The following is a 12284-nucleotide window of genomic DNA, read 5'->3' on the forward strand; positions in this document are numbered from 1 at the left end:
TTCCTTTTTAAAACATCAAATAAAACACGAACTATTTATCACAGGAATCTCAGAAGCCTGAACTGGATGGCAGTGGAGTATATAGCAGCTCCAAACCCAACCCCACTCCGTCGTTAATGAACAAGCATGTGCTTATTCAGAACACACACTACCCCACCGCCTGCCATCCTCCACAGAAAAGTTGTCTTGAAATTGTAGATCTTACTCTATGTAGTCCGTGTAATGGAACCTGAAAAGCTGTTTTTAATTCAGTTTTCAGGCAGACCCCAAAAAACCCATTGGGGGACACATTCTGGCTCATGCTTCAACAACAAGAATAAGCTTGCGAAAGGGAAGAGGAGAACTGAGAATTGCCAAGATTTATGACAGGTAAATATTATCTTATTCTTAATCAGATTCTTGTGCATGAATAAAATTGAATAAAATTCAATTGAATAAAATTCAATTTTATTGAATAAAATTGCCTCTCCTGAGAGGCTGTAAGTATATCACTGGAAGACACAGCATGTTTTAATTTCCTTTTCAAAAATTATTCAATTCATTGGGAAGTCCCTACTATGTACTAGGTTCTAGGGATTCAGGGATTCTATTGACAAATGTATTTGGTCCTTGACCTGCCAAAGCTTACAGTGAAGCTAGATAATGAAATAATCAATTCCAATTGAAGTGTCGTAAGTGCAGGAGAAGTACAGGGTACTCATATGACAAGAATATATTCTTCTCCTTTCTTTCTGCCAGTTTTATTTTCAGGTTTCAATTTAAACATCACTTCATCAGGGAACCTTTCCCTGACCCTTGCAATCAAGGCTACACCATATATTACACCTTATATTGTTTCACAGTACTTTACTTCTTTCATTAAGAATTATAAACAATAAATTTTAAAGAGAAACCTACTACATATCAGCTATTCTAGGTTCTGGGGATGGATCAGAGAACAAAACAAAAAGACAAGGTCCTGCTCTCATGGAGCTTACATTCCACTGGTAGTGATTTATACTATAGCATATGTCATCCCTGCTAGACATTAAATACCTTGAGGATAGGGACACTATTCCTGGGACATAACAGGTGTACACTATTTGTCACTGACTGATTTGTCTGAGCAATAAGGCAAAGATTTGTAATAACTCCTTACCCTAGGGAGGGTAAAATCAGCCAAAAAGAAATCAGATGAGCTCTTCATCTGGTTTTGCTCTGAATCACAGTACTTAGTATGTATTGTCATTGAATAAATATTAAATAATAAGTTTCTATATCTGTATAGTTTTTATTCAGACCATTTTGCCTTTCATCGCCTATCCCTATGAAAGACTGTAATACACAAATGCTGTGTTTTGTGGAGCTTCAGCAATCTCTAGAAATTTGCTACAAATGTTTTTTTGTTGTGAATTGAATAGATAGTAGGATTGTCCCATGTTTTTACTAAAATTTCTTGCTCTATATCTTGGATAGATTTCTGTGCTTAGAACTTTCCAAACACTTTTCACTTTGAATTGTAATCAACTGATTACATGTACATCTCCCTCACAACAGGGACTGAGTCTGGTTTTTAATGCTCCCAGCACCTAGCAGGGTACTTGGCACATAGTAGGAACTCAACTATTTTTTTAATTAACAAATGAATGAATTCCATCTACATGTTCAATCATTTGTGTATTTCATCAAGTCCTCCAAACATGCAGGAACAAACAACTCCTGCAGTTCTTACAGTCCTAAGAATACTAGGGTTCTGCAGACTCAATAAAGGATCATTAAAGTTATCACAGAGGTTAGTTATGTCAAGTTTCCATAAATTTGAATAAAAACAAAACTAGATCAGAGCTTAAAATGGCAAAACTTATTTTTCTGTGCAGCCGATACTCCCTTCTTTCTGGTCCCTAATGATTTCTCACAAAGAATTCTCCTTGACTTTAGAACTTTGAGGTAGAGAAGATGCTGCTGCTAATAATGATGGGTAACACTTATTGAGTGGCTACTGTGTGCTAGGCCTTTCACCAAGCGCTTTATATATATTTCATTGTTTATAACAACAAACCTAAGAGATAGAGGTCATACTCCCCACAGGAGGAAACCAAAGCCCCAAGCACTTAGGTAACCATTGCCCCCTATAATCTATTTTTTTTTAAGAGATTTTATTGGGGAAGGGGAACAGGACTTTATTAGGGAACAGTGCGTACTTCCAGGCCTTTTTTCCAAGTCAAGTTGTTGTCCTTTCAATCTTAGTTGTGGAGGGCGCAGCTCAGCTCCAGGTCCAGTTGCTGTTGCTAGTTGCAGGGGGCGCAGCCCACCATCCCTTGCGGGAGTTGAACCTGGCAACCTTGTGGTTGAGAGCCCACTGGCCCATGTGGGAATCGAACCGGCAGCCTCTGGAGTTAGGAGCACGGAGCTCCAACCGCCTGAGCCACCGGGCCGGCCCCTACAATCTATTTTAAATGCAGAAGCCAGAGTGGTCCTTTGTAAAACTAAGTCAAGTCATATCTTCTGTTTATAGCCCTCCAAAGGCTCCTCATCTTAACTCAGAGTAAAAGCCCAAATCTCTACAATGGTTCACAGAGCCCTAGTCCTGTTCCTCCTGCTCTCCTCCTTGCTCAGTGCCTCAACCTCAGTGGGCATTTTAATGTTCCATACACGTGCCAGCCACACTCCTACCTTAGGGCCTGTGCACACTTACTGTGCTCCTTGCCTGGAATAAACTTGCCCCACGTAGCCCTCTTTCTGTTTATCTCCCTCACCTCCTTCAAGTCTTTGATCAAATGTTACCTTTTCAACAATGCCTGTCTTGATTGCCCTATTTTAAATTGCAATTAGCCTACTCCCAATTTCCACACTTCCAATCTTCCTTGCCTAGCTTTTTTCTTTTTTTTTTTTTTTTTTGAGAATTCAGAGTTGTTCCTAGCTCTACTTTTTATTTTCCTACAACATTTGTCATTTCCTAACATATCACCTAATATATTTATTTATTATGTCCATTAGTTATTGTCTGTCTCTCCTTCTCCCAAATATAAGTTCTGCAAGGGCAGGGATATTTGTTTTCTTCCCACTTAAAAATCTCAAGTGACTACAACAAGGATATAGCAGATGCTCAATAAATATTTTCTTTTTTAATTCCTTTTATAGTCTTCGGTGGTTTTTTTTGTGTGTTTTTTGTAATTGGGGAATATTGGGGAACAGTATATTTCTCCAGGCCCATCAGCTCCAAGTTGTTGTCCTTCAATCTAGTTGTGGAGGGTGCAGCTCAGCTCCAAGTCCAGTTGTGGTTTTCAATCTTTAGTTGTAGGGAATTGAACCGTCAACCTTGTTGTTGAGAGCTCGCGCTCTAACCCACTGAGCCATCCGCCCGCCCCCAATATTTTCTTAATAAGTATTTTCTTAATAAGTAAATGAATGTGTTGCTCCAAATCACACCACCAGTAAAGGATGGAATCAGGATTAGAATCTATGCTGTCTGAATCAAGGGCCTGCACTTTTAATCATTACACTAGTTCTTAGCTTATTAGAGATGATCTGTTTAGAGTAGTCATAGTTAATCTGCTACAGCTACTCCCATGGCTTCAACTACCACCTTATACAGATGTAAGAGAAAGACATTTCTTGTTCAAAGAAAATGAAGAATTCCCCAAGAATTGAGCAGAAAGGGGTTCTCAGAAGAATTCCCAGGTGTATAGGAGTGACTACAAAAAGGAACTGAGCCCTTTTCCTAGAATGTCATCATAATTATTGCTCCCATGAATAACTAGAGCTGGCCCCCAAGTGTACATTTTTCTCTCTTTAAAACTTTTAAATGACTGAATAAAAACCCTATTTAAGCCACTTAGCATATCTGAGTTCAGTGGATATTAAAAACAAAGAACTCTACTGAATTCAGAGGAAAAATACATTTTAAATAATTACAAAAAAATGAAAAGGCATACAAATGGTCATTTCTGAAATAATTGTTTTGATTCTGTTTCTAGAACAAAACAAACAAAATCTCTGGTTCAACTTTGCAGATACCTTGTTTGGCTTCCCTCTTTCTCAGCTCCTTGTCTTCCTGCCTTTTGTAAGTGGCCAACTGAGTATTTTTCATCAAGGCCAAATGTTATTTTCTAATTCCACTCAGGGCTTCTTACTGGACTCCAGTTTAATCTAGCAAGACCTACCTTATCTATAACCCATTTGCTATCCTCAGGGGAGACCCTAAGGGAAGTAACCACACAAACAGCATGCTCAAAGTATACTGCCTAATCTCCACCTCCCAACAAAACAAAATAACCAAACAAAATCAAAAAACAAAACCGACTTTGAGAGGCAACATGCCTAGTGGTTAAGAACATGAGCTTTGGAGTCAAAAGCTTTTGTCTCTACCTTAGTCGTTACCTTAGTCTCTAATCCTGATGTCGGTCACTTACTAGCAGTGTGACCTTGGGCAAATTACTTCTCTCTGAATCTCAGTCTTCAGCCAATGGGGCTATCATAAAGTTTAAATGAAATAACATAAGGGAGCCTGACACACAGTAAATACTTAATAAGTGGAAGCTATTAATATTAATACAGTCTCCATACCCTGGATATAATAACAGCACAAAGTAGCAGTAAGCTCTTTCTCTCATGGTCAGTGATTTTCAAATTTCTATTTCTAGTCTAATCTTTTGCTCAAGCTTCAGATGTCCTTTTCCAACTGCTTGCAGAACTCCTCTACATGGATATCCCAGAGGTACCTCAAATGCAACACATCCAAACCTAACTTCTATTCTTCCCGTCTTTCTTATATACAAAACAAGCTTCTCTATTGCCATTTTTGTTTGTTTGTCTGTTTATGCCATTACCTCTGCCTGGATTACTCCCATTTCTGTCTCAAAGGCCATTCAGATGTTATCTATAAAGCCTTTCCTAATCAACCTACCTGGCATAGTCTCCTTCCTTTAGAATTCTAGTACATGTAGACTGACTTTATGAAACTTAGCTTACTTTGAATATTTGTCATATGTCATAAATCACGTCTTAGACTTCTTGAGAGTAAGTGTTGTAGGGATATGTCTCTGTGAGTACCCAAATGATGTAGGGGAATTTTGTGTGAGGGCCAGGATCGTGTCTCATGAGACCAAAGAATGGAAACAGACCCAGGAGAGGCAAAGAGTTTTAAAAAGGATAGTTTATTGAAAGCAAAGGGTCAGAGCTCCTGAGCGGGAGGGGGTCCCAAATGGGGGTGCCCAGTGACTGAGGCAAAAGTTCTTACTTTTATACCTTCCCTTGCCTGCTTGGGGAAGGGGGCTGGAGGCTTCTTTTTTTTTTTTTTCCCCCAATTGTCACACCACCGATTGAAGCAAAACAACACATGTTGCCGCTTCACCCAAAAGTGGTGTTTTTACTTTGCCCTTTCTTGATGGAGGCTTCTAATGGAATTCATCTATCAGGTTTGTCCTGTTTGCTCATCCTGAAGGGATTAACGAAATAACCCATTCCTATCTATCAGATCTGCTCCTTTGTCTGGCCAAAAAGGATAGTCTCATATCTTTGTCCTAGAGTGAAGGAGACAGTCCAGAACCCGGAGTTTCAGGATATGGCTGCTTTTTGTTTATTCCACCAGGGACCCCCCTGTCTACCTAACAACATACTAGCTAACGTGTTTCATAAGGACTAAGTCTCATTTTTGTAAAATCTACAGATTCTAGCATGATTTTCAAAAAGTTAAAAACATGACTTTCTTGCAAATAAATATAAAATGAACGTGTGTCAAAGTTTTATTCAACTCCGTAATTAATGAGGAGACCATTGATTCAAGGGATAATTTGAGGAACAGAGATTTATATAGTCAGTCAAAGGAATGCTGGCTGCATATGTGAAGTAATACAGGAACCAATAAGATTTTATAACCAGATCAAAAGAAAAATCAAATTACCACACATACATAGCCGGATAAGGAATGCTGGAATTAATTATGAATTGATCAAAAACCAGTCAGTATCCATAGGTACATTCCATAGTCCACATTTAGCTGTACCGACCCTGAAATGTCTCTGGAGACTCAGACATAAAGGAGTATGATGCTGCTGACATGAGTAGAGTATTTATAGAAATAGAGCTTTTTATAAACTTCTGTTCCCTTGTATTCTGTTAGCCCTGAGATGCCTGAAAATGAAGCCACCTTCGCAATAACTGCTGGAGGAATTGGGGACGCCAAGGAGTAGGTGGCGGATTGATGCAAATTGCTTCTTAGTGCTTATTAGGAGCTGAAGAAATGGAAAAACAGTCTCCAATTTCCTATCTTGAAGTAAGAGTTTGTTTTTTTTCACATGTTATTAAAGGAAAGTCGGCAAGAGGTTTGATTTAAATCGTAAAAGTCCCTGTTTTATAACTATATAGTTTATGTCAATTCAGGAATATATACTATATATAAATGAATAAACCTATTGAAAACTAGTAGGGATTCTCTCACTTTAGCTTTTTAAAGTGAGCCACTAAGCAGAAGGAAAATCCAAGAGTTCAGAAATGTCCCACTCTCTTACAGATTTCCCCTCAAACACAGAGATAGATACACTTCCAAAGGAGGAAGACATTTAAGGAACGAATGTTTAGAGGACACACAAAAAAGCTTTTTTTTTTTTTACTTACATTATCAAACTGCACGTTCACATTGTATAACAACAGAAAAGAAACATTAAATTAAGATAAATTTTAAATCATTTGACTTTTTGACCAGTTAAAGTTACTTTTTAAAAATGTGCTTCTGATTTATATGTATTTTATTGGGAAGATAAAGAGGAAGGTAATAAGGAACTGTACAATTTTGGATCACAAAGGTAGCATGACTTTTCTTAAGTTTTAGGTAGAGAATTCAAAATCTTTTTAAATATTAAAGTTAATTTAAATGTAAAATTTTTGAATAAGAATTTAGAAATGTGTGAAAGTGTGTTGTTTTTTTCTAATTGTTAAACAAAAATAAAATCTAGTTTTCAAAATGTATGTATGATAAAAATATTTAAAAATTAAAATACTAAGAATACTTATGACAATTTTTATGAACTTCAAAAAGATTTAATCTCTTACATTGCAACAACTTGTATGAAAATTCAAGTATTGAAAGTACCATTTGTTACAAAATATATTTGGTTATTCATGGTCATTAGTCACCAATTGTGTAGTTAATACTAATGCTAAAGAATATTTAGGGAAAGTATGGTTCCTGCCTTCAAAATACGTGTACACTAGTTAAGAGAAAAGACTAATAGTTACGAAAGAATGAGAGAGGAAATGATTATATAGTCAGTAATGTGGTCTTGGACTGTAGGGTTCCAAAAATGGAAGAGGAAAGCTTAAGCTGCAGACAGCATGTGCAAAATATAGAAGCTGAGACTTGGAAACGAGGAGACCAACCAGATAAGCAGAATTGTTTACAGCATGGGGTACTGGGAAATGAGAGTTGTTTCCCTCCACCTTCTTCTGTCTCCCTGCCCCCACTCTGGTTCAAGCCATTGTTTCTCGGTCTAGTTGTACAGGACACAGCTCCCTGGCCCATGCTGGTATTATGAGCCTGATCACTGGTCGTTGGTCGGCTGCTCACAGCAGCTCACAGCAGCACAGGGCAGCTCACACCAACCTTTGGCTGCTCATGGCAGCCCAACTCCAGGGAGAGCTGTTGTTCACTATCTTAGCTGTAGAGGGCGCAGCTCACTGGCCCATGTGGGAATCGAACCGGCGACCTCAGCTGCCTGAGCCACTGGGCCGCCCCCCCATTTTTTTTTTTCCATTTTACTTTTTTTAAAACCTCAGCAACTGTTTCTCTGAATAAACAGATACAATCATCTAGGAGCAGATTTTCTATATTCTGCAAAGCCATTTAAGAAATGGCTTATTTAAGGATGCAAATAAAAATGAATACCTTTTGTTCTAGAGAAGGGAAAGTTTTGTTACTTGATAAAAACAGCATCTTGTGGGGGCCAGCCCGGTGGCTCAGGCAGTTGGAGCTCCATGCTCCTAACTCCGAAGGTTGCTGGTTCAATTCCTCGAGTCCCGCAAGGGATGGTGGGCTGCGCCCCCTGCAACTAGAAAACGGCAACTGGACCTGGAGCTGAGCTGTGCCCTCCACAACTAAGATCGAAAGGACAACAACTTGAAGCTGAACAGCACCCTCCACAACTAAGATTGAAAGGACAACAACTTGACTTGGAAAAAAGTCCTGGAAGTACACACTGTTCCCCAATAAAGTCCTGTTCCCCTTCCCCAATAAACTCTTAAAAAAAAAAAAAAAAAGCGTCTTGTGGAGATTTTCTGGTATGCCAAGGCTTGGAGAGGGAATGGACTAATTTGTACCATGTTTCCCTGAAAATAAGACCTAACAGGAAAATAAGCCTTAGCATGATTTTTCAGGATGACATCCCCTGAACATAAGCCCTAATGCGTCTTTTGGAGCAGAACTTAATATAAGACCCAGTGTTATTTTCGGGGAAACAAGGTATAGGAACCCAGAATCTTTTGATAGGGGAGGAAATAAAACTCCCAAGATTTGAAATTCAGAAAATCTTTCTGGTTTAAGCTGAGTACCCCTGACCAGGAGAAATTACCAAGAGGTGGGCAGTAGGTCATAAACCAGGTCTCATCACAAGGGACTACAGTTCTGTGGGGAGGGCTGGTGTGTGGCCAAGGCTGGAAACCTCCCTGGGTCCAGCCACTCTAATGTGTCCTGCTTTAGAGAACAGTAACTGAGCATGAGAATGTGAACTAAAAAGCTATAACCTTGGGGCCCAACTTCGGGATCGCACAGCAGATTGTGCATGGCCCAATGAACTTTTCTAGGCCAAGGTTCAATTTGTCACCAGTGACCAAAGCATCAGGGTTTTGCAGTCCTCCCTCTCCACCTGATTGTAGAAATAGCTCTGGCCCCTTATTCTAAGGGGTCAGAAGGGCTCAAAAAAATAGGTTTTATTGGTCATGACTCTTTTCATTGCGAGCTACAGAAACTCAAATTAACAAATGCAAGACAGAAATTCATTGGCTCAGGAAACTGCAAAGTCCGGAAGTAGAGCTGACTTTAGTCACAGCTGGAGCCAAGATCCCAAACAGAATCATGAGTTGTTCTCCCTGCCTCTATGTCTTGCTCTGCTTATCTCCATGTTGCAATTGTTCTTAGACAGGCTGACCCTACACAGCAGCCAAGATGCTGCTTGCAGCTTTAGGTCCACATCCCACCACGTTAGAAAATGCACTAGAGAAAGCATGCCTTTTTCCTCCATAGATTATTCATTCTGTGGAAATAAAAGTAGACCACCAAATAAGAACCAAGGCTATTTATTCAGCGTTTGCTACAGTAAGAGAGTTAGTGACCTTCATTTGCTTTTGGTAGAGACTCAAAGGCAGGCAGAGTAATGGGAAAGCTTATAGTGGAAAAATAAGGAAAGGCTTCAGGCAAGGCTCTGATTGGAGGTTGCTGGCATGGGAAGCTGGAGGATTAATCTGGTAGAGACAGAAAAACAAAGGAAATAACGCTGGCATCGGGAGAGAATTTAGGGGACAGTTACAATAATTCAATTGTGAGATGTTGAAGAACGGTACTGAGGTGGTAGCAACAATATAGACATTTTAAAAAAGTAGTTAAGATTTGGTGTGAGACTGAATGTAAAGAAAGGAAGAGAAGGCAGAGTCACAGGTGACTGACAAAGTTCTCTAACCTATGAGAAAAAATTATGTTTGTTTCATCAACAGGAATGAAGAAGTGTCAAATAGAGATTAGATATTTTACCTGGGAAAGTTAGTGTATTAGTTTGGTAGGGCTGCCATAATAAAGTACCACAAATGGATGACTTAAACAACAGAAGTTTATTGTCTCACAGTTCTGGAAGCTAGATGTCCAAGATCAAGGTTGGTTCCTTCTGAGGGCTACGAGGAAGAGTCTGTTCCATGTCTCTCCCCTAGTTTCTGATGGTTTGCTGGTAATCTTCAGCATTCCTTGGCTTGTAGAAAGATCACCCTGATCTCTGCCCACATCTTCACATAGCTTTTTCCCTGAGTGTGTGTCTTTGTGTCCAAATTTCCCCCTTTTTTTAAGCATACCAGTTATATTGGGTTAGAGGCCGACCCTCCTCCAATATGACTCCAGCTTAACTGATTACATCTACAATGACCGTATTTTCAAATAAGGTGAAATTCTGAGGTATTGGAGGTTAGGACTTCAACATATGAATTTCAGGAGGTTGGAGGGGCGGACACAATCCCCAGTTAGTAAGAATCAGGTACAGGCAAGGGTCAAACACCAGGATGACACAACCTGAACCCAATACTGGTTACAGTCGGAAACATGGAAGTCAAGATGTGGGGAAACCTAGCAGCTTCTTAGAAAAGGAAGAGGTTGAAAATAGATGATCTCTCCCTTCCCTTTCTAACTTTCCTGTTCAATCATTCCTTAAAGAACAAAAACAAACAAACAAACAAACAAACAAACAAAAACAAGGACAGAAAGCCAAGAGATCAACATAGGGTGGCCAAGACAAAAGTGGGTAATACAATAGACTAGACTCAGAAAACTGGCATCTTTCATGGAGAGAAGGATTGAGACCTTAGCTACCAAGCTGCTGTCAGTCAAGTGTCCTTCACCTGACTCTGGCTTGTTGGACATGGTGAATGTTTATGTTTTTATTGCACTATTTCCATTTCTCCATCATAATAATACCCTAGTTTTCGTTTTCTTTTTTCAATTGGGGAATGTTGGGGAACAGTGTGTTTTTCCAGGGCCCATCAGCTCCAAGTCAAGTCATTGTCCTTCAATGTAGTTGTGGAGGGCACAGCTCAGCTCCAAGTTCAGTTACTGTTTTCAGTCTAGTTGCAGGGGGTGCAGCCCCTCATCCCATGCAGGAATTGAACCGGCAACCTTGTTGTTGAGAGCTCGCATTCTAACCAACTGAGCCATCCGGCCGCCCCACCAGCAGCTCAGTGGCAGCTTGTTGTCTTCAATCTAGTTGTGGAGGGTGCAGCTCACTGCCCCGTGTGGGAAACAAACCGGCAACCCTGTTGTTCAGAGCTCGCGCTCTAACCAACTGAACCATCCAGCCGCCCCTACCCTGGTTTTCTTTTAAAAAATTACCTCTCCTCAATTCATGTAGTCTATCCTGAGACATTGGATACTGAGTGACAGTTGCAAGGATGAGAACATGGGTTAGAGGCCACTCATTGATGCAATGACAGCAAGGGCAGCGGGGTAGCAGCATTGGCAGTGACCTGAGCAGGCTCTTCTTGCTACTAGCCTGTAGGTTTCTGACTCCTAACCTGCAGCGTTGCCCAAACTCCTGTCCATTCCCAGGGTGGTTCTCCAGCCTCCTGCCAACTCAATGACTCCTAATGTCCTTTCAAGAAATTTTCCTTTGCTTCAGTTAGCCAGTGTTGGATTCTGTTACTTACAATCTAGAACTTCAATCGAGGCACAGAAAAGGGACTCCCAAATGCTGCTTCAGGGAACTGGGAAAAAGGAAGCCAGGAAGGGCTTGCCTAACATCTCTGGTGAGAGGTTCCTCATTATTCAGACTCTTCATATACTCTTCTATACCAGTCTTCAATATTTTAAAAGGAAAGTTATAAACAGACTGTATTAGTTAGGATTTTATTTGTCTGAATATAAGGAAAACTCAAAATAATAGTATCTTAAATAAAATTGAGGTTTATTTTTCTCTCATAGACAAGAAATCTGAAACCAGGCAGTTCAGAGCTATTATGGTGGTTCTACTCTCTCATCAGGACCCCAGGCTTCTGTCTTTCTCCTTGGCCATTCTAGCTTTTGCCTTATATCCTCAAGGCCAGCTCATGGCCCAAGATGGTCCCTTGAACTCTAGTCAGAAAAACCAGGTTGAGAGAAGCAAGATGAAATGCAGAAAGACAGAAAAAAGGTTCCTTCCAGCTGAATTAGCTCCTGTGAATCAGCCCTCCAACACAACACTTCCACTTACACTCATTTGCCTGAACTCAGTCACATGGCCATATGTATACACACAAAGATAGCGAAATAGTCTTTTGTTCTAGACAGCAACATAGTTCAGCTATAGTTCAGAGTTCTGTAATTAAGGAGGGAAGGGAGAATGGTTGTTGGGTCAGCAATTAGTCTTTACCACAAAATCTTCTTTTATTTCCTCAGCAATCACAAATTTATTGAATGCCTATTATATACTATGCAGGACATTTCTAGAATTTTGTTCTTGTACCAGTAGAGCTGGTTGAGGAGTTAGAGCTGGTTAGAAGGCCTTCAGCTTCAAGTAACAGAAAACCAAACTCAAAGTAACATAAACAATGAGGAAATATGTATCTCATATAATAAAAAGTCC

The 12284-nt window shown here is 39.9% G+C and overlaps 1 protein-coding gene and 1 non-coding gene across 2 annotated transcripts in view; one reads left to right on the forward strand and one right to left on the reverse strand.

Annotated features, from left to right (window-relative positions):
* Positions 1-7648, forward strand: part of DMC1 (DNA meiotic recombinase 1) — a 30747-nt gene extending 23099 nt beyond the window's left edge. The window contains exons 13-14 of the mRNA XM_019734560.3: positions 253-369; positions 6101-7648. Of these exons, the coding sequence (XP_019590119.1) occupies positions 253-369; positions 6101-6170 (187 nt within the window). The 3' untranslated portion in view covers positions 6171-7648. The remainder of the gene's footprint in view (positions 1-252; positions 370-6100) is intronic.
* On the reverse strand, positions 5284-5384 carry LOC148759010 (small nucleolar RNA SNORA21). The gene has a single exon (XR_016019595.1). It is a non-coding gene; the product is annotated as a small nucleolar RNA SNORA21 (small nucleolar RNA).
* Positions 7649-12284: the final 4636 nt, after the last annotated feature.

The sequence above is a fragment of the Rhinolophus sinicus genome, chromosome 1, assembly GCF_057876585.1.
Source record: "Rhinolophus sinicus isolate RSI-liver-muscle chromosome 1, RSI-T2T, whole genome shotgun sequence".
Lineage (NCBI taxonomy): Eukaryota > Metazoa > Chordata > Mammalia > Chiroptera > Rhinolophidae > Rhinolophus > Rhinolophus sinicus.